Source organism: Papilio polytes, unplaced genomic scaffold, assembly GCF_000836215.1.
Source record: "Papilio polytes unplaced genomic scaffold, Ppol_1.0 DF822067.1, whole genome shotgun sequence".
Taxonomy (NCBI): domain Eukaryota; kingdom Metazoa; phylum Arthropoda; class Insecta; order Lepidoptera; family Papilionidae; genus Papilio; species Papilio polytes.
In genome coordinates, this window is record NW_013527137.1 from 6,111,336 (window position 1) to 6,132,492 (window position 21,157).

Here is a 21,157-nt window from a genome sequence, read left to right on the forward strand (position 1 = left end):
GTGGGCGTGTGCCTGTAGAGCTCGGGTGGCGTCGCCGTGTGCCGGAACACGGAGTTACCGCCCGCGCCCTTCATACTCTGGAAAGTAAATAACAGCATAAAGAATAAAACACAAAATATTTAGGAGTAACATATCGATAAAAAAAAAAGTACAACAAAAGATGTAAAAGCAGTATTCCATCAAAATTTAATTTAAATAGGATCTAACAATGTATATACGTATGATAAAATCTAACGGAAGTCGACCGGCAATTGAAATCCTGTCGCGAATCGAGGAAACGCATACAGACAGATAAATATCTTTGTACGTATGTACTTACGTAACAATGTCATTCTGTTTTGTCATAAGACAAATCTTAATAGCTTTGATAGATTCAACAGGAAAATAAATTACGAAAAGGATGCATGGAACATAAGAAGATTTATAAAAGTACAAACTATTTTACTTCATGTCATTCTTTGGGGTCTTTATATTACTAATATTACATTAATGTTTTATAAAGTTAATTAAATCGTGCAAGAAGTTAATTGGCGGGAAATGACATAAGATAGGCGTCGCAAGCTATCCCTTTTCACTGTGGCTAAGACTTAGAGGACCAAGTAAATTATACAGCACTGTAAAGCGTTAAATGTTAATGAATTTTTGACTCGATTTATTGAAACAAAGACCAGACAAAAAAAAAAAACGTATTAGACATTAACCAAAGATAATGTACAACAAAGAAAATCTGACTTGTTTATCTATTTTTATTCTTTAAGTCTTAGGAATCTCGTAGATCTTACATGGTGGTTGTATTTTTGGGGGTTGTTACCTGCAAGGGGTCGGGGGGCGAAGGTGCAGGCACGTGGTATAGGTGTGGCGGCGGCGTTGGCGTGTGCCACGTAACCCCGCGTTCCGACGCCATGTGGGCCTGCGGGGCCCGCGACAAAAAGTTCGCCACCTGTAACTGAAATATTTATTATTGGACCACCATTGTTTTTACTGATGTTAACCTTTTGTTTGCTACAAAACTAGCAAAGATCATACAGGACACGAAAGTGAATTCGATAAAAAAAAGGTTTAGGTTCGAGAAAAGAAGTAAGTTCGAGAAAACCTTTAAAGTTATGGCAAATAGAGAAATTTAAGTCCTTTTTTTATAAGCTAAGATTTGATAAGAAATAGCCCTACTTTTTGTATTTACCAGAAAAGAAAGCAGAGGATTCTTCTTTTTATTTTAATTTGTCGTTCATTGTTTAAAAATAGTTAAATCCATGCAGTTATATCAAGGACAAGAATGTAAGAAAATATACAATACCTTAGCAACAAGGAAAACTTTGAAACTATTTAAATTTATTTAACGTATAAGTTACATGAAATAGTTAAAATTTACTTTTTACGCAAGTATTTGTAGTTAATATCTTCATGCGAATACGAAAAAAATAAATGTTAACGTCACAAACAGCGAGTACTTGGAAATCAATGGAATCTTAACTTTATTTAACTTGCATAAAGCTTTTAATTCTGTGTTAATATAAATAAAATATTATGAATGAATACTAGTTGGCAACCTGTTCAATGGTCGACATTCTTTTAATTTCATATTTGCATAATTTGTAAATAAACATAGTTGATTAAAAAGCAAAATTGTTGATCGTAATTTTACTGAAAGTTTGTTCTTATTTATTGACCACCTTATATAAGGCAAGACTAATTATTATAACAACTGTTATATGCTAGAATAATTTTTTTTCATACTAGCTCGCACCCATAACCTATATAAGGTTGATGACAGTTTAGTCTTGTATTTTCTTTTTTTATTAGGCGGGAAAAATCTTTAAAAATATTTTCTTTTTGACGTAAAGATGAGGTTTTATTTAACTAAAGACTCGATCGCCATCATAAACTGTGACTAATAGGGTCCTAGGATCTCCAATAAACACACCGGGACTTTGCACGATACTAGAAAATTCTTGCTCGTAATTTCTGCAGTTTATCACGACTTGCTATTATTCATCTAATTTTCCCAACGATAGTGTTTCCGCTAATGTAAGACATTTTCTTTAAATTAACCTTGTTTCTTATCAAACACAAAGACGCACGTACAAAAATATTGTCCTCTCTTTCCAACATGACAAAGCTTGGTATTGATATCGACAAACTCGCTTTTACGTGTTTATTCGTAAAGTTTATATGCAGATGTCTAAAAGGTCGATGTCCTTGCCAAAAAAAAAACAATTACGTTTTTATGTATGTCGATGTAAAATCGATTGAGATGAAAACTCATACGAGTGTTTTACGAGTGCTGCGACCGTGTACGGTGTCGGGTTGCATAGGGGTCCACGGTTGTCAAGCAAAAGGGAACTCTGTATTTCAGTGTATGAACAAAGGCTAAAATACGTATAAAAAATATGTATTACAAATAAACCATGTTGACATACATATGCCAGAAGCAGTCTAAAAGCGAAGATAACTGTTATTGGCTTTCGCCTGCAACTCTGTCTGCGTAGCATTAAAAAAAAAACATGAGTAGCCTATGTGTCTTTCCAGACCATCCTCTATATCTATGCCAGATTTCAGCGAGATCAATTTAGCCGTTTAGGCTACAAACTCTAACAAACATCCATCCATCCATTTAACCTTTCGTGTTTATAATATCACTAAGACTAAAATAAATACGATACTGATATATTTTTAATAAGCTCATTTTGTCTGTATACAGAAAAATAATTTTTGTATACAGACAAAATGAGCATGCTGTCGTGTAGAAATTTTCCATTAGACAAAGAAATAATTACCACAAAAGCTTTGTGTTTTTGTGGCTATATGAGTAGAAACATAGTATGTACTGATAACGCAACTTAATTCATTATAAATGAACCTAGAATTCGTCAGTGAAATATAGATTTTTCCCTCAAACTGGTTGATTTTATTTCGCCCGGCCGTGACCCGTCGCTTACGCGTAAGCCTGCCCAGCCATTCAAGCGTTGATTTTAGGTCGAACCATAAACTGAGTGACGATTGCTAATGGGAAGGTCCGATTTTTAGGTAATAGTGTACATGCTTTCTGGATTACAATTATGTCCAAAAATATATAACTTCAGCCCACCGCCACCTCTACTTTTATACAAATTAATTTCTTTTTTTATACATGGCATGGCAAAGCGACCGCAGCCCATAGACATCCGTAATTTCCGATGCGTTGCCTACCCTTGATCGACGAAAGAGGAGAAGTACACAAACAGGATATTTCCACTTGCCACCACCATCAAATCCACTTTTCCTTCCACCCTTTCCTCCTAAGAAAAGAGTGGAAAGGAAAAGGTGCTTGCACCACACTCATCAGACTGTAGGCGGAATTGCTCCCACGTAACGTCTGTCTTGTGTGGTCGTGGTATCGCACCTGGAGAGCCTATCCATGCGTGCTAAGATGTTAAAGCGGGCTCTACCACTGTTCTATAACTGGGTGCGGCAGAACTTTGGGGTTCCCGAAAATCTTTAGCCGAACTTGTTTGAAATAATTGTATTATTATATATGTAACCTTACGAAGTTTATTACACCACAAATGTCACTGAGGATTACAAACAACCGCGCTGTCCGATGCAACGGAAATTTAAAGGTTAATTGATAAATTAATTATTTGCGAACTTTAAATATATTGAGAATCGAGGACAAATATATGGTACGTAATTAATTTTTGTCGCAAACTTCTAGTTATTTCAAATTATACGATCGCATAAGATATGTAATATCATCATCACCAGCTCACTATACGTCCCCACCGAGGGGCTCAAAGCCTACCCTAAGTAAGGGTAACTAGGCCATAGTCACCACGCTGGCCAAGTGGTTGGTTGACTTCACACATATCTTTGAATTTCTTCGCCGATATGTGCATGTTGCATCACAATGTTTTTTTTCACCGTAAGAACGTCGGGTAAATTATGTACATAAGAAATTCGAAAAATCGAAAATCACATTGGTACAGCGGGATTCGAACCCAAGACCTGTAGATTACAAGTCAAGTGCTTAAACCACTGAGCCACCAACGCTCATATATGTAATATATTTTTTATTTATTTATTGTTAACAGATAAAGATTATATACTCTTCCTATACTAACATTATAAAATTACAAAAAATGAGTGAACAGAGTATTCTTTGATAAACAAATTATAAAGCATTCTTTACAAGTTGCATTAAGTTGTTTTTGCTTTGTTAGTTTTTCCAGTCTTCATTACTATACTATATTCAAAAGAATCTATAAATTGTCTGTCACATTAATAAACATGAGTTTTGCCTTGGATATTAATTAGTTTTCTTGCTTATTGGTATTTTTTTTTGTTCTTGTTCAACTTTGTAACTATGTGCTCGAACAAATTACAATCATCATTGTTTGACTCATTTAACTCCAGTGCCTTTTGCAAAGTTTACTGCCAATTTTCCCAATAAATAATATATTATTGGATTTACATACCTGTTGAATAAGACAAATTTTATTCAAGATTATATTATACTAGCTTTCGCCAGAGATTCCGTCCGCGTGAAATAAAAAAATAATACAAAACAGCCTATGCTACTCACTGAAAACAAAGCTTTTTAATGGTGAAAGAATTTTTAAAATCGGCCCAGTATTTTTTGTGATATTTCATTACAATCAAATTTTTCCTTTTTATAATATTAGTATAGAAGTAGAGATAAATTAATATATCATACATATCTCAGTAGTCAATAAAAGATTTCACCAATGTCACATAATCAAAAATGTTTTTCGGTTACTTTTTGGGCCTGATCGGCAATTATTGTCAAACACACTTCCTAAAATAAGGTGAAATCAATGACAAATCGAATTGTGACTTAGATTTCTCTTTTAAAGTTTTACTGAATTAGACTACTTCGTTACAACCTCTAGTTTTAAAATTGTTACACTAATGCATAGTTTGAACTTTACTTAGTCAAGTACCAAGTTATTTAGTGCATACTTAAAACACATCACTTATATGATATGCTAATCTACTAAACTATATGTAATTTTTTTTATTTCCTTGTATTTTCTTTAATATCTGTACATTTATTTAATGTTTTAACATTCTGTTTATTATCTGTGGATGATATGTAACATTAAATACTCTAGTAGTAAGAGAGAAACGTTAGTTTCAAACATTTCTATATTCTAAACGAGCTGCTGCCCATGATTGCATCCGCTTGGAGATTGAAAGTTCAAAATTAATGTTCAACTATTTTTTGAACCTATTACCTAAAGTATAATAAAAGAAATCTACTGATGCAAGATTCATTCTCATAAGCAATGTGCGTAAGCCGAGAAAAGTTAAAACTTAGCAATTTTTTAACGCCAGGATCCAGAAATACAATGTTTATTATAGTTCCTAAATAATCGTAATAATCAAATATAGTCTATGTTAGTCACAGATAAATTACCTTTCTAACGGTGAAAGAATTTTTAAAATCGGCTCAGTTGTTATTACATGAAGTGACTAAAAAAACAATGCTATTTAAACTTTATGGTGTAAAAACACAAGATGTTGCATACAAATTGTATATTTTAGTGCACAAGGTTTTTTGAGGCCATGTCATAAGAAACATTGTATAACCAGTATCAACTAAGTTCATAATTTTATTCTGTAAAAAAATAATATTTCATAACAAAATAAAATTGTCAATGGTTGTACTACATATTGTCTACAGTTTGTGAGATGTGTTTTGTTCCATGAGCATATTGGGTACCATAAATAAGGATTTCTAATAACAAACTTAAAAGTTACTTAAATAGAAAATAATCATCATTAAGTACAACACAATAATTAGAATAACTACTGTGCATGCATAACAATGATATTTCAAAGTTATTTAAAAAACACAGCTTTATAATAAGAGCTTTTTGTTTGTAAATAGTAAACTAATTTTAATATATGAATAAAATAAAATAAATTAAACATCATTAGTTTTTTAATTTTACTTTCATTTCACTCTCTGTTGTATAGCATTCAGAATAAAAAACAATAGCAAATGAAATAAATAAACAGCAAGTTATGGTAACACTTAATTGCAGCATTAGAAAGCACAAGCAATGCTTATAGGTTCAAACAGGTAATACTGAAACAGCTGATCCACTTAAAATCATGCATACATGCATGCATGTGATATTGTGAATGCAAAGTATTTACAGCAAGGAAATATAAACAGAGAAAATTTGTTTTCGTAATATTTTTTTAGTCTAATCGTACGCAAAACTAATGCTACTGGATTTATAATATAACCTTACAGCATGTTTACTAGAGAATGTAATATAGGTTGTTCGAAAAATGACAACAAAGAGCGCTCTAAACTAAAATCAGAAAATTAAGCACCACCTGTAAAGGGCTCCAAGCTGGGCCCAATTGTGATTGCCGACCATTCGGGTTGTGTTGGGAGCCGCCTGACATCGTGTGCGCTGTCCTCGCGGCACTGTTTACAACACGTTTAAAGTTCTAATTGTATAACAACCACTGTTTCAGTCCACCATAATGATGCCGGCAAGTTTGAGGCCCTAACACGCGTAACTGCGCTGTCCTACGACGTGTACAGAAACTTCTCAAATAATTTCATGAGCTCACGTTATTATTATAACTATCCATCATGTCTATCACATGCCCTCGCAGGGCGACAACACTTTTTAAACTTTCTTGTAGCACTTATTTGAAAGAAAACCACATTTATTTCGTGTATGGTATGGTGTCCACAGTTCTGATGCTCACTTCGCGTGACATTTCAAACGCTTTTAAGATTTAAAAATAAGCACTCTACACTTCAGTTACAACTTGATTAACATTCGTAAGATGTTTACCACTATATCTTACCAATAAATATCTTAAATCTTGCTAGAAACTATTGGAAAAAATGCAAATTATATGAATCTATGCACAAGGATCACTTCCAACAATGGTGGCCGATTTGGATTTTGAAAGCACATACAGCGCCATCTCACGACAACTTTTAGAAAAGGTTGGATAAAACAGCATAACGGAAAGCTATTCTCTATTGTCTTTGGATTTTGTACCAACTCATTTAAAAGTTTTGTCTTAATTTATCAAATATCATTTCTTATGCATGAAAACCGCTATAAATTACCCATAAGCAATCAAAAATATAATTATTTTTCCATTTTAATTCAGACAACCTGTAAAAATATTTTTGTATATGACAATCTCGTTGCTATAGCAACGATTGTTTTGATACTTTTGTTTACTTTTAAATTTTGTCAATTTGACATTAGAAGTTGAAGCCGTAACGTAGTTTTCAAACAGTTTTCGTTATATTCAGGTCATTTTTTTTATATTTCAATGAAAGAAAGTGAAATAACAAAATTCCTTATATCGTTTAATTGTCGGATAGATTATGTTTTATTTCCTGGAGGCGTGTTTGATGACCAAATTTTTTTACAATATGATGTTGTTTGGGGTCCGGATTGGGACCCAATTTCCGGGCTAAATACGGGAACTAGCCAAATGGCAATGCCCGGCAGAGATCCAGAGAGAGTGGTTTTTAACTTACCTATTGAAATGGTATTTAGCAGTACGAATGTATCTGGTTGTAAGTGTGTATTTTTGGCATGCTTCCGTTTTAACATGTTTTTTTTTATTTCATTTTAAACAGAGCAATGACCTCAATCATTCCATCAATCTATGGTCTATAGGATAATGTTATGTCGGGGTGACACATTTTAAGTCCTAGTTCCAATTAATAACAAACCGTATTCCAGGGCCACAATTAATAATAACGGTTAAAGCACGTAACACATTCGGTGAGTCCTTACGAGGGTATGCCGTGGTTTTATTGCCGCCTACGACCGGCGAGCGGAAGACATCAGCGCCATTGACGCGCCCCCGGCCCGCCACACTGCTGGGCGAGTGGCTAGCGTGGCTAACTGGCAGATATCCTGAACTGGCCGACTCTAAAATGCTGGCGAATGGAAAAGAGAATTATTGTAAGAGTTTGCCATATTTTATTCAACATTTGAGATGGCACGTCTGGTAAAAGAAAACACTTGTTTACACGTGCCAACTCGACGGTCGTTTACTTTTACATTATGTTCTTTTGTTTCAGTATTAAGAACAGAGTCCTACGGTAGTGTTATTGTAAGAATGTCGATGGTTTCGAAGGATCTACGCAAACTTGGCTACGACAATCAGCCTCCTGCTTGCAGAAACAATTGCGGAAAATAAATTATTTTTCGTTACTCAAGTTTTTATTTAGTCCTTAAATTATAAAGTAAATCATTAAAATGGTAATAAACATACCAGCAGATAGATCTGCAGATTTTTTTATGTATAGTCTGTGTAAAAACATTAACAAAGGTGTCGTGCTCTACTAATCGTCGGCATGGGGGCATCTTTCCTTTGTAGTGCTAATAGCGCGATGGCTGTCATCCATGTCAATGATTATGATAACGCATTTGAAGGTTATAAAATGCTAATAATGCATTAATAATTGATTCGAACTTGTTGGATTTTTAGCGTATAAACTGGGATAGTACAATCGTCCTTAAAACTAAAGACTTTATAGTTGCGAGTTTGGTGACTATCCACAAGTTCCAGTTTAATTTAGTAGTTTGTTAAAACAATATTTGTAGCTTGTAGGCTCTCATTACGGCATAAACGCAAAAATAGCCACTTTCCTTTTCTGAAACAGACACTTTATTTTCCCTCGCTTTTGTAGTTGATAATGTTGGTACAAGGAACTTCTTTGAAAGTTTTCAGTGCTACCAACATGTTTTTAGTGTTTTTATTTTAGAGTAGGCCAATGCTTTACAATTATCAATAATGTTAATTTACCATTGTCTAATAAATGACTATTAATGCGGCGGAGGCTCGTCAATCCTTTACCCAAAGGCATTCGGATACAAGGTTGAGGGTCGTTAGTACGTACTAACCTCAAAATATGCGGGCACATATGTACTCCATTATATTATCAATTGATGCTACGTTATTATTGTTATCGACACCTCGTTGTTTAGATATTGCCGAGTGCATATGTAGGTTAATTTTATTGCTTAAAAATAAAAAATAAATCAAGTTCTCGTTTCATTTTAAAATTTATTAGCTGAAGGTAATTGTCTTATTCGAATTCGGGGTTTTCTTTCACACTTTAGAATAGAAGTCACATTGCACTGTAAGATGTTTGAATGTGTTTTTTGACCGACTTCCCAAAAGAAGGAGGTACTTAATTCGTCTGTATGTTTTTTTTTCTTTTTTATGTGTTACGGCATAACTCCGCCGCTAGTGGACCGATTTTGATAATTCTTTTTTTATCCGAAAGGTAATGCTTGCAAGTGGGTCCCATTCTTTTGTTTGATTTTTTATTGTTTAGACAAAGAAAGTAAGAGGTAAGGATATAAACATTTTGTAATACCACGTGAAGTTGCAGAGAAAAATTGTACAGACTCCACCGATATAGTATGTTCGAGAATTTAAAATTTACACAGGTGAACGAAAAACGTTCAAAGTGTTATTGACCTTTTAACAATTAAAAAACTGCATGTTTTCGTTCTATTTAATGTAAGGATAAGCAGAAGATAAAATTAATCCTTATCAAAGGGAAATTTGTTATTGTTTTGAATACGAATTAATTGACAGTAGAATCGTTTAAGTAAGGAAGTGTGTCGACAAAATAAATCGATTACAAAAGTTCGTTGACATTTTAATTTAAGAATCTCGTTATTTATAAAATAAGTTAAAAATGTTGCCGGAATAATGTAGTAAAATATTGCTAGCTATCGCCTACGAAGTATAGAAATCGCTGTCCAATATTTCCAACTTCCAGAACCAGCGGTTTACTTAAGCCCTTGATATCAGTCACTCTCCTTTTATGTACAGTTAGAGCCAACAAAATTCGATGTTTTACATATATTACACGTTTGATTGTTATCAGACAATTTACAATTTGGTAGGACCGATACTTAACATAGTATAGACTAGCTGTTTCCCTGCGGCTTCATCCGCATGAAATTATAAAAAAATATTTTATTTTTTACATTTGTCAAATTAATAATAGCAAATGTCAAAATGACATGACATGACAACTTTAGCAATCTTGCTTTCTTGATGTTGGCAGCAACTTATGGTCTCTTTCCCACATTAGGGTTTTTATCCAGAATATTCACCCCCTAAGTTTAATGGCGTGAAAATATATAGCCTAAAGCGTGACGTAAGTGTAGGGCTTTTTATTAAAAAAATGATTATTCTAGAATAAGCTGCGATTGCTGACATCTTAGGCAACAAAGAAGTGTGTGTTTACGCTTTATTATAATATATAGAATATAGATAGATATATAGATAGATATAGATATGGATAGATAAGTACATAAGTATAGATTTATATAGTAGTTATTTCTTTCTTTTTTTCATTCAGAACTATAGTTGCCAACCACATTTCGCGATATTTCAAAAATTAGATCTGTAGTCTAAACTGTTCGATCTATCTCGATAAAGGCATTGATGTAGAAGATAGTCTGGAAATCATAAACGTGCTTGTTTTTTTTCCCACGCTGACATAGTCGCGGACCAAAGCTAGTTATATCTATAATTTGTGAACACAGTAACTTGGTTATTAAAGCCCAATAAATAACATATTTTTTTATATTTGAATTGTTTTTTTTGTCGAAACATATTTAAATTCTACATAACTATTTTTTTGTTGCGGTTTTTAGTTACTAATCTACCTAACTCGTAAAACCAGTCTTCGTAACCGCAAAAAAATATTAATTAAAATTTCGACCACTAAATAACATTGGATCACAAAAAACATGTCCTCAAAATTAATTTTAGGTTTCAGATAAAGATTTGTATTCGAATTAGATCCCTTTATGATAGTTTCGTTAGCAATTATACCTATACTAGTTTTCACTCGCGACTCCGTCCACGTGGAATTGAAAAAAGACAAAAGTGAGCAGCATTTTGTGTTCTTCCAGACTATCCTCTTCGTCTACGCTCAATTGCCCTGATTCATTCAGCCGTATACGAAAGTTTAGATGGATGGATGGATGGATAGATGAATGGGTGGATGGATGTTTGTTTGAGTTTGTAGGCTAAATGGCTAAATGGATTTTAATGAAATTTGGTATACATGTAGATGATAGTCTGGAAGAACACATAGGCTACTCGCTTTTGTTTTTTTAATTCCGCGCGGACGGAGTCGCGGGCGGAAGCTAGTATTAGTATGAAGTAAGATAAAATGTATGAAACTACCATAGACAAATATTTTCGTTTGTCTTGAGATTTTTTCATCAAAACAATTATTACTATGTAAAAGCAATTTTCAAACGAATTTGAATTCACTCTAACATCAAATCAGTATAAAGATCTAAAAAGAAGGTGCTTTTATTACTCTATTTTTGGGTTTCTAAAAAAAATGCACGAAACGTCATCGTTTCCTCTGACAGCCTTTGCTTATCAATGAACCTAATCACATACGCGGGCGCAGCTCAAATTAGTTGATAAACTCCGAATCAAATCAGTCGCCGCAAAGCCTTCGGCGTGGGCAGACGTATTGTCGATTTTCTTCTTGGAACGATGTCCGTTCAAATCTCGACAGACTGATATCGTCCACGTGAATAGATAAGTTCGATTCGGTTAAATTGGTTTAGTTTTGCAAAAAAAGTATACAATCGACTGCGATTATATTAAAAGGTGAGTTTTTTAAGTGTTTTCTTTTTCTTTTTAGGCAACTCAATATTCTCTTGAATTTAAAAAACTTTTTGCATTAAAAAAAAACAAATATTTTAAACGCATTAAGGTCTTGTCTGTGCCTCATCACTTTTTATATATTCGGCATTTAAAAAAAAAGCAGTTACAGATTATATTCTACGTAAATCTGTGTGTTCATTAGTACACTAAATAACTAAACTAACAAATTTTCTAAGAAACAATAACCCATCTTAATCCAAGATAATTATTATGAATTAGTAAGTGTATTAAAAAGCTAGTAAAAAAACCTAGTTAATTAGGAGTAACCGTGCAGCAGCTAATGCTGCTCTACCTACTAAGTATAAAATGCAAAAAACTTAAAAAAAAATTTTTATGACGATTTAGAGTCGCGAAAAAATAATTAAATGATTGCACGTAATTTTATTGTTTTTATAGCTTTTTAATCTGTATTATTTTCAGCACGTAAACGCCGCTACACATCTTTAGTTTTAACTGCCCAGTTAAAGTTGGAGGTGTGAAGGCAAATTTTGAATTGTCAGTTTAACTACATAGTTAAAATTTTACATACAAATGAGCAGTTTAACTGTACAGTGAAATAACATGCTTTAAGTAGGTACATTTTCACAATAGTTATATAATGCTGCCTGCATTAAAAATTTTTTTGCATAATTTCGCGCGTCTCTTATAAATAACATTTTAATTATCGACCGTGAACCAGCGTTGAGTAGCGTTCAGAAAAAAGGTTATAAGCAACAAGAAGGATCAGGAAAATAAAATTGCAACGTAGTTTCAAAACAATATGAGTTTACGAGCTTCATTTTAACCGGATTTTTTTATTAAATTAAAAAAGATATCAATAAAGCGTTTATTAAGCAAGTTGCTGTTCCAGTGCGATATCATCCGCATAGAATTATAAAAAAAATATTTTATTGTTTACATGTGTCGAATTATCAATTGCAAATGTCAAAATGACATGATGACAAACCATGTCAACCTTGCTTCCCTGATATTGGCAGCGACTTATAGTCTCTTTCCCACATTAGGGTTTTTATCCAAAATATTTACCCCCTAAGTTTAATGGCGTGAAAATATATGGCCTAAAGCGTGACATAAATGTAAGGATTTCTATTAAAAAAAGAACTATTAAAAAATATGCTGTAATTGCTGACATCTTAGACAACAAAGAAATGTGTGTTTACGCTTTATTATAATAGTATAGAAGTATAGATACCGGAGACCCAACTGTAGTCCCTTACCTTTCCCTCTTTCTTGAAAGAAAAGGATGGAAAGGGAACGGCGATTTGACGCTGGCGGAGTCGAATAGAAAGGGGAAATATCCTTGTTATTTGCGTTTCCTCAGTCGATTAAGGGTAAGCAACGCATTCACTATTGTGAATGGGCAGTGGTCCCTTCACCGTTTTGGCGGATTCAGGTGGCCGCTTTTTCTTTTGCCACCTTATAATATAAAAAACCATTCACATTAATCTTACTAAAGTTTAGATGGATGTATAGATGTTTACTACGTATTTGCATAACAGGTCTGATTTTGTTAAAACTCTGGCGTTCATGTAGAACATAATCTGGACGAACACATAGGTTGGAATTTTTTTTATTCCGCGCGGACGGAGTCGCGGTTGCCAGTTAGTAAGACAAATTTCATGTGACAAGAATCTATGATATCAATAAAACTAGTTTTCTAAACAACTCGTGCCAGAACTCGTCGGTTAGGCAACCAGTTTGCGAAAACTGGCAAATCGACAGCGAAAATATCATAAAAGTGTATGTCCAAAGATTCGCAACATGCATTACGAAATTGCTCTTTGGTATTGAATTTTGAATGCACAGATTAGAAACCGCGGATAGAACAAAACTGTACATTTTTTGTAGAATTAAGCAGATTATTACTTCTTACTGTTAGTAATATAAATGCGAAAGTTTGGATGGATATTTGTTACTACGTTTCTCTATTCTCTCCATCCAAAACGGCTCAATACCTACTATAACAGATTATACTAGGTTACCCCGAATTCGGTGCAAAACACGAAAAGTAAAAATATAACTTAAGAATTATAAAAGCAAAATGTTTAAATGCTTAATTTAAAAAACACATTTTCAGATAGATTTCCTCGTGTCTAGACCCTATCTAAAATTCAGTTTTATGACACTGTCTATTGTGATCTATGGATATGATACTTGTTGCTAAATTAGAATAAATCGTTTATTATTAATGATTGATAATCAACACAAACAAAGACGTTATTACCACGTATGTAACCTTTCCCACGTTCGAAGGTTCTTGCGACTCGGTTTATAATGTTACGAACTATCGCTTTATATAATATACTAGTTTTTGCCTGCCACTGCGTCTGCGTGTAATTAAAAACAAAAATAAGTAGCCTATGTGTCCTTCCAGGCTAAGTTCTACATCTATACCAAATTACATCTAGATCTGTTCAGCCGTTTAGGCTACATTCTCTAACAAGCATACATTCATCCATCTAAACTTTCGCATTTATAATACCTATTTATTTTCATGATTGTTTAAATGTGTGTATTTTTAATAAATATTTTATATTGTAGTTATGTTGTTTTTTAATAATTAGTATTTTGTCCCTATGAAGTGTTAGTTATGTAACGTACAAAGGTCTGTAAAAACAAACCTCGTTTCCGTGTCCAAAATACCTTTCACTTGTAACATAAACAATCGTAACATAACTATGATCTTGTTTCAAATATAATCAAATATTGACGTGTTGTTTTTTTACTGTCTAAAAAGCACGTAAACCTTTTATCGGTAGAGACAAGACAGTTTTTCGCGTTTATTTTTGTATTTCGTTGTTTCTAATCTATGTATATTACCGACTATGGGCTTCACAGCCATGTTATGCTTTAATAAAATAAAGTCTTCTCTACCTCTTATGTTTTCTTCCAATTTGTACAAAATAAACGCTCGCCACTACCAATATGGCCGTCGTGTCGTCGAGCCAATGCAACACCCTTATTTTTGACATCTGTCTACTGTCAAAATAATATTTAAATAATGTATTTGATCACAATTACAAAGTTAATATTGTTATTTTAAATAAAGATAAATGGTATTGATTTATAGCACAGACTAAATAACCTTCAAGAATACAGAATACATCAAAATAGTTAAAAAGCTAACACGATTGTGAAATAATAGGTTAGGTCATTAGCACTTAGTATAAGAATTTAATAGAATATTTTCTTCTTTTGGCGCTATTACGAAAATTTGAAGGATAGTAATTGTGACGTCATTCACTAGATTTGCAGCGCCCCTATCGGGCGTAAAGTACACTTACATGTCCCATACAAATGTCGATGGCGTCAATACGTTTTTATTAACATTTGTTCATACAAAATATACATGTACAGGAATAAATCATTATCCTAAGCAAAGAGGTATTATTCTTTTTATACTTGCGCCAAATCCAAATAATTTTACATAATTAATGTTTTGATAAATAAATCTGCTATGCAGTTCAATTTTTAAATAAAATTTAATTATGGATACGCACGTACTGGTTTAATTTTTGACTGCGTCGTCGTGAAATAAAAAAAAAACTAAAGTATGCCTATGTGTTCTTCCAGACTGTTCTACAGCTATGCCAAATTTCATTCAGATCCGTTTAGCCGTTTAAATTAAAAACATCCATCTAAACTTTCGCATTTATAATATTAATGAGAAGATTAATATTATCCGATTAAGTAATTATCTGCTCTCATTTTAATAGCTAATTTAATCGCTATGACCTTGAAACAGTTTTGAGTTCTAAGATATTGTTTATTTAATATTAATTGAGGAAAGAAGACTTTATTGATTGAGATGAAAATGACCAGAGTTTATAAAAACACAAGGATAATGTTTACTACTTACATTGTACCATCTTTCGACCAAATCTTCACTCTCAGTCGGTGGGATCGTGGTCAAGCGCTAGCTTAAAAAAACTTAAAAAAAAATTGAGAATTTTGCCAACAAAGTCTTCATTTAAATATTTAAATCACACGCTAAATTTTGACCTATTAAACCGGAATTAAAAGGAAAACAGTAAAGTTAAACAAACAAATTTTTTCACTAATATTTCCTTATTTAGTTTATTCCTAAGTTTAACTTTATACCGCGTTTATTTGTAAGGTTGAAAAATAATATTGTTACGCGTAAATATACTGTAAATATTCTTTGATAATTAGCTTTTTAATTTGTGACATGTTACATAATTTTGGTTACCATGGAAACGTGTTGTTGTTAAGTCAGGGAGATGAATAAAAAGATAAATAACATGGAATAAATCGTTTAATACTCGCTGTGTGGCCATACACCACACCTGACACCAATTGTTGAGAATTAAACGATTTATTCCATGTTAGTTATCTTTTTAATATCATTTACAGACAAGGATTATATCGTGTGTAAATATACCTATTACCAAGTATACTTAGCTAGTTTCAGGTATAGATTACTAAACTTACTATTTATAGATTACAAACTTGAAGTGGCAAATTTCCGAATGCTTGGAAAGTTATGTTTCAAGGAAAATATTGTGAATACTATCCTCCATTCCTAAGTACGTAATTAAAACGATAACGTTCACCATACACGGATAGTCAAAGCAATACTTCGAGGATGAAATGCTTCCTGTCGATAGCAGCTTCAAGCATCATGTGTACAGCTACCTTAGGATTATCTTCAAATCAAATTGATTGGAGAAATTCGACTTTCAGTTCTTAAACAATTTAGATTTCTTTGAAACCATTTTACATTTCCAAAGACAGACAACTCTTCGGCAATTCTTATATCGTGGATGTTGATTTCATCATGCTAGAAAAACCAGAAGTCCGAAATGCTAAAAAGAACCAGTAGACGTGATAAATATTTATTTCCTTAATCTTGCATTTACTTTACGATGTATATCAGTTTCTTGGCTACCATTTTCTTTTAACTTTATAAATTCAAATAGAACGGGAAAATTGCGCTTTAAAACTAAATATTTTTAACTGCAACTTTCCTTATTTCATGGTTACATAACGCTAGTTAATATTGGACTCATTTATGTACTTTAGTGAATCATTGAAAGAACCACGAAATATAACGTGGTATTTCCCCCGTATTGGTCTGGATCGACCGTCACATTTATGTTTAATCTGTGGTGTTTTTTGTCTATTGTTTTTTGACATTTTAATTTATCTGTAAACTTTGTACATCATATTGATTTATTAAAAAACACCGTTAAATACAGTTTTTTATGTACCATTCTGTGACACTTGCATAGTAAAATTGTTTTTTTATTATTGAATTGTTCTCTACAATGATTATAGCCGTTCATAGAATTACTAAGTGCTCATTATAAACAGAGAGATTAAAAATTATTTATGTTACCACTCTTTTCACACAATAGTTAGTTAATTACTACTAACTTTTAATAAATCCTGTAACATGATACGGAATATAATTAATATTATATTTAACTAGTCTTGACCGCGACTCCGTTCGCGTGGAATTAAAAAATAGTAAGTAGCCTATCTGTTCTTCCAGACTCTATGTTCGAACCAGAGACAAGCATTCACAATTATCTGTGCTATTCTCCCCTTTTTTGTGCTCTGTGACAGTTGTATTATAATCTATGGAGACGCTTCTGCTTGCCGCTTTAAAACCAAACCTGGAAAAACGCGAAAGCAATTTTGTCAAATAAGTTAAAAATTGTACCATATTTTCTAACATCTTTACAAGTTTCATACAGAACAAAAGGTCTTTTATTCCTTGTTCTGTAATTGAATACTCTATATTTCTGCTTTCATCGAGATCAGTTCCGCCGTTTAGATGGCACACTCTAACAAACATGTAAACTTTGGCATTTATTATTAGTAAGATAATCCAAAGATAAAGCATTAATAGTAGGTTGAAATTAAATTGTAAAAACACGGACGAAGACATGTATTACAAATATTATATTCATGAGTAAATATTTGTGCTGAGTTGATCAACAATGAAGAGACGGAACAACAAATTTACCATTTTTGAGTTTATTTGCTGTATAGGTCGTTATATTATGTTGAAGACATTTTACAACGTTAGATTTCAATACATTTTTTGAAAGATTTACGTCATGATAACAATACATAGTTCATTACAACGAATTACTCTAGAATTATTAAAGTAACCGTCTCAATACATTAAGAGTTGTGCAAAAACTTTCTTGCTTCTTTTTGTAACAGTGGAAACCCTATCCTATCACAAGAATATGTACTTATTTCAATCATCATCTTTCTCCTGATCCTATTCCCGTAGGTTCGACGCAACAGGTTTTTGTCCTCCACTTAATTCTTTTACGCACGCCTCTCCTTTTACGCAATCCATTTCTTTCTAGGTCTACCTCTACGTCTACTATGTTCTTATTTCAACATAATATGAAATAGGGTGAACCTGTAATCTCAAAGGTTCCCGTATAATTTGACCAAGTCTGAATCCAGTTTGCATTTGTTTAAACGCGACCCTCTTGATTTATCTTTCATTTCGTCTCTATTATTATCAAAACGTATTGTAAATAAGACATTGTGAAGGATTTTTACTGGTAAATTACCTGTCTACGTATTATATTATCTTGATGTTTGAGTGTTGTTTGTTGCGTTTCTTTGGAGTTACGCTTAAATATTCTATAACTTTTAAAATAAAATAATTTTTAAAATAACAAATCCGCAAATGTATTCCGCTCCTATAGGAACACTAATGCCTTTTTTATTTTTTAATTGTTTCTATGAAACATTTCGAATATTCTAGACTAAATCTTTCTTTATTCGTTATTGAAGGTCACAAATCCTTTCTATTAAAACTTCCTAAACTGTAGTGGATAGTCTGGAAGAACAAATACGCTACTGACTTTTGTTATTTAATCCCACGCGGACGGAATCGCAGGCGAAAGCTAGTGTCTTATTATCTTGTATTTACTAAATTATAAATATCACAAAACAATTCGTTAAGTACAAAACGTATTCGTAATTTTCAAGACAAAATATTGTCGTAGTTCTAAAAAATAATTCGCAAGAATAACGGTAAAGTTGGTTACGAATATCAAATAAAAATTGCCTGCTACTTAATAAGTAATTTAGTGTTGTCGTTGTGTGGTCACGTCAATTACGAGGAAAACCACTAAAGGCCTCTGCATCATCAGATGTCGAAGGTCACCCACGTCAAGTTTCGGCTACGTGAATGTTAGGAGATTTCCTCTTTCGGAACATTACGTGAGTTTCACGTGTAAAGAAATCTAATTTAAAGTATATTTAAGAACTTGACTGTCGGGACACTAAAAGATATGGTTGTCTCATTTTTATTATGCAAAATAAGAGGGATGGACAATATTTAACCCGACTGACTAGGGGTACTGTTTTTCACAAGACTTTATGTTTTTAAATCTGAAGATTTATACATGGACAGATGCCTACGGCGACGTTTTGTCAATGTTACTCTCCCTAGACCTAGCCTAGGTAATCGATTGGCGACGCATCTGGGTTTGAATTCACTTACAACAGATTTAGAGCCTTGTAAATTGCTTGATAACAATCCAACATATACAAATATATGATGAAATTATCGCATTTTGCTCCCTTATCTGACGTTTAAGGACGTCATTTTTAAGCTATCTGAGCCTCTATCAGCCAGTGGTGGGATAGGCCCTTCACCTTCTGTAGTTTTGACGATTGAACGTATGACTTTAGAGGTATCATTCGATTCGTATTTTTTAACTAACAAATAGTGTTTTTTTATGTTGTGGGAGAGCACTAATGGCAAGGTAGTGAAGTGAAGCATATAATCAAGCAGTTTGCGGTGTAGTTAACTTGATAACAGAGGTTATTTGTCACGGTTGCAGTACACCGTGACTGATGCCATAGCTAATAATTCGTTTAAAACAGTGTACGATACGGTGATAATGACAAATTATAATAATAAGAAATAAATTTAAATAGTATACTGTTATAATAAAGCGTAAACATATATTTCTTGTTGCCTAAGATGTCAGCAATTACAGCATATTTTTAAATAATTATTTTAATAATAAAAAGCCTTACACTTCCGTAACGCTTTAGGCTATTTATTTTAACGCCATTAAACTTAGGGGGTAAATATTTTGGATAAAAAGCCTAATGTGGGAAAGAGACCATAAGTTGCTGCCAACATCAAGAAAGCAAGGTTGTCATCATGTCATTTTGACATTTGTAATTGATAATTTGAAATAAAATTTTCATAACTACATGCGGATTAAGTCGCACGGGAACAGCTAGTTTAAAAATAAAATAAAAACCAATTTGCTAAAATGGCCTAGTCTAGGGAAACTGTCATTAATATTTTGTCGATTTTAAAATAATTTTTATAGTTATTGTATATTTTTGAAGTAAATACCCTACTCTCTGGCGACGCTCATGAAAATTATGCTAAAGATTTTGTCAATTGTATTCTTTTCCTACTCTGGAATGTTCCACAACAATAAGTTACGCAGAATTAGATCCTCACCATTTCGAATGAGAATAAAATCGGACAATTATGTCTTACAATACAACATAAACACCCATTGTTTTAAATAAAGAAGCACGTGACACACACACACACACACACGCACACACACACACACACATGAGTTGTGGACTTCATTTCTCTTGGAACATTACAATAAATAAATTAATACAAGTAACAAGTTACTCTTTGATTTGATCAAGTATTTTAATATTCTTCCTAATAACTAATAACGTTACTCTTTGCCGGTTTCGTATTCCACTTTGTATATTTCGACTATCATAATAATTTGTTAAAATTGTTTGAAATATTGCAGATTATTAAGAAAAATATTCAATTTAGAGCGTTTTAAATGTGTTCTTAAAAGTTTGTTAATAATTCTAATTAAATGCTTTTATACTTGTTTCGGTTACAACAAAAAACATGTAGCACTGGTTGTGTACGAACTCTAAGCAAATAAACAACAACAAACTAAAAGGAGTTAGTTTTTTAAAACCTTGTTCACCTTTAATGATTAGTAATCAGGTTTTCAACTGGACTAATGATTTTATCGATTCGTTAAATACGAACTGGTTCCTAGTTTTTATATTATTCGATTTCTGATTTACTTACGTTAGAATTGACAAAACTAACCTACAAATTGAATCTTAGGATTAAAATCGCTTTAATTAAATATATTCTGTACGAATAATCACAGATAATACAATACTATACTAGTATAATTAACATTTAATTATCGAGATCTCGCTATTGGTGGAATAAACGTACAAAAATATATTGCCCTTGTCATTAGTACAAATGTAGAACATAAATAAAAAATCGATCTCATTATCTCATTGCTGTCATTTTCATCGTGTCAGTAGTGCGCTTGCATAATATCTTGATAAGCCGTTTTTTAAACGGTTTTATAACACATCACGCAGCAACGAGTTGACAGCTGTCAAAGTTGTTTTAGTT

General features: G+C 32.6%; 3 protein-coding genes across 3 annotated transcripts in view; 2 read left to right on the forward strand and 1 right to left on the reverse strand.

Annotated features, from left to right (window-relative positions):
• LOC106106901 overlaps nt 1-6,954 on the reverse strand; it is an 11,973-nt gene extending 5,019 nt beyond the window's left edge. Inside the window, exons 1-3 of the mRNA XM_013287560.1 lie at nt 6,346-6,954; nt 812-940; nt 7-77 (exon numbers count right to left, since the gene is read on the reverse strand). Of these exons, the coding sequence (XP_013143014.1) occupies nt 7-77; nt 812-940; nt 6,346-6,417 (272 nt within the window). The 5' untranslated portion in view covers nt 6,418-6,954. The remainder of the gene's footprint in view (nt 1-6; nt 78-811; nt 941-6,345) is intronic.
• A 296-nt stretch (nt 6,955-7,250) lies between these two features.
• LOC106107087 (B9 domain-containing protein 1) lies at nt 7,251-8,210 on the forward strand. The gene is made up of 3 exons (XM_013287787.1): nt 7,251-7,564; nt 7,734-7,958; nt 8,078-8,210. The coding sequence occupies exons 1-3, from the start codon at nt 7,315-7,317 to the stop codon at nt 8,194-8,196; spliced, it is 594 nt and encodes a 197-aa protein (XP_013143241.1). The 5' UTR covers nt 7,251-7,314; the 3' UTR covers nt 8,197-8,210.
• A 3,258-nt stretch (nt 8,211-11,468) lies between these two features.
• The window catches only part of LOC106106903 (trehalase-like), a 13,380-nt gene continuing 3,691 nt past the window's right edge, over nt 11,469-21,157 (forward strand). The window contains exon 1 of the mRNA XM_013287561.1: nt 11,469-11,658. The gene's annotated coding sequence lies outside the window, so the exon portion shown is untranslated. The remainder of the gene's footprint in view (nt 11,659-21,157) is intronic.

What these genes read in the sequence shown, in the direction of transcription:
- LOC106107087 (XM_013287787.1), top strand. Translation starts at nt 7,315, where the DNA reads ATGAAAGAAAGTGAAATAACAAAATTCCTTATATCGTTTAATTGTCGG. An exon ending in CAGTACGAATGTATCTGGTT is followed by an intron (nt 7,565 to 7,733) that starts GTAAGTGTGTAT and finishes ACCGTATTCCAG; the next exon opens with GGCCACAATTAATAATAACG. An exon ending in GAATGGAAAAGAGAATTATT is followed by an intron (nt 7,959 to 8,077) that starts GTAAGAGTTTGC and finishes CTTTTGTTTCAG; the next exon opens with TATTAAGAACAGAGTCCTAC.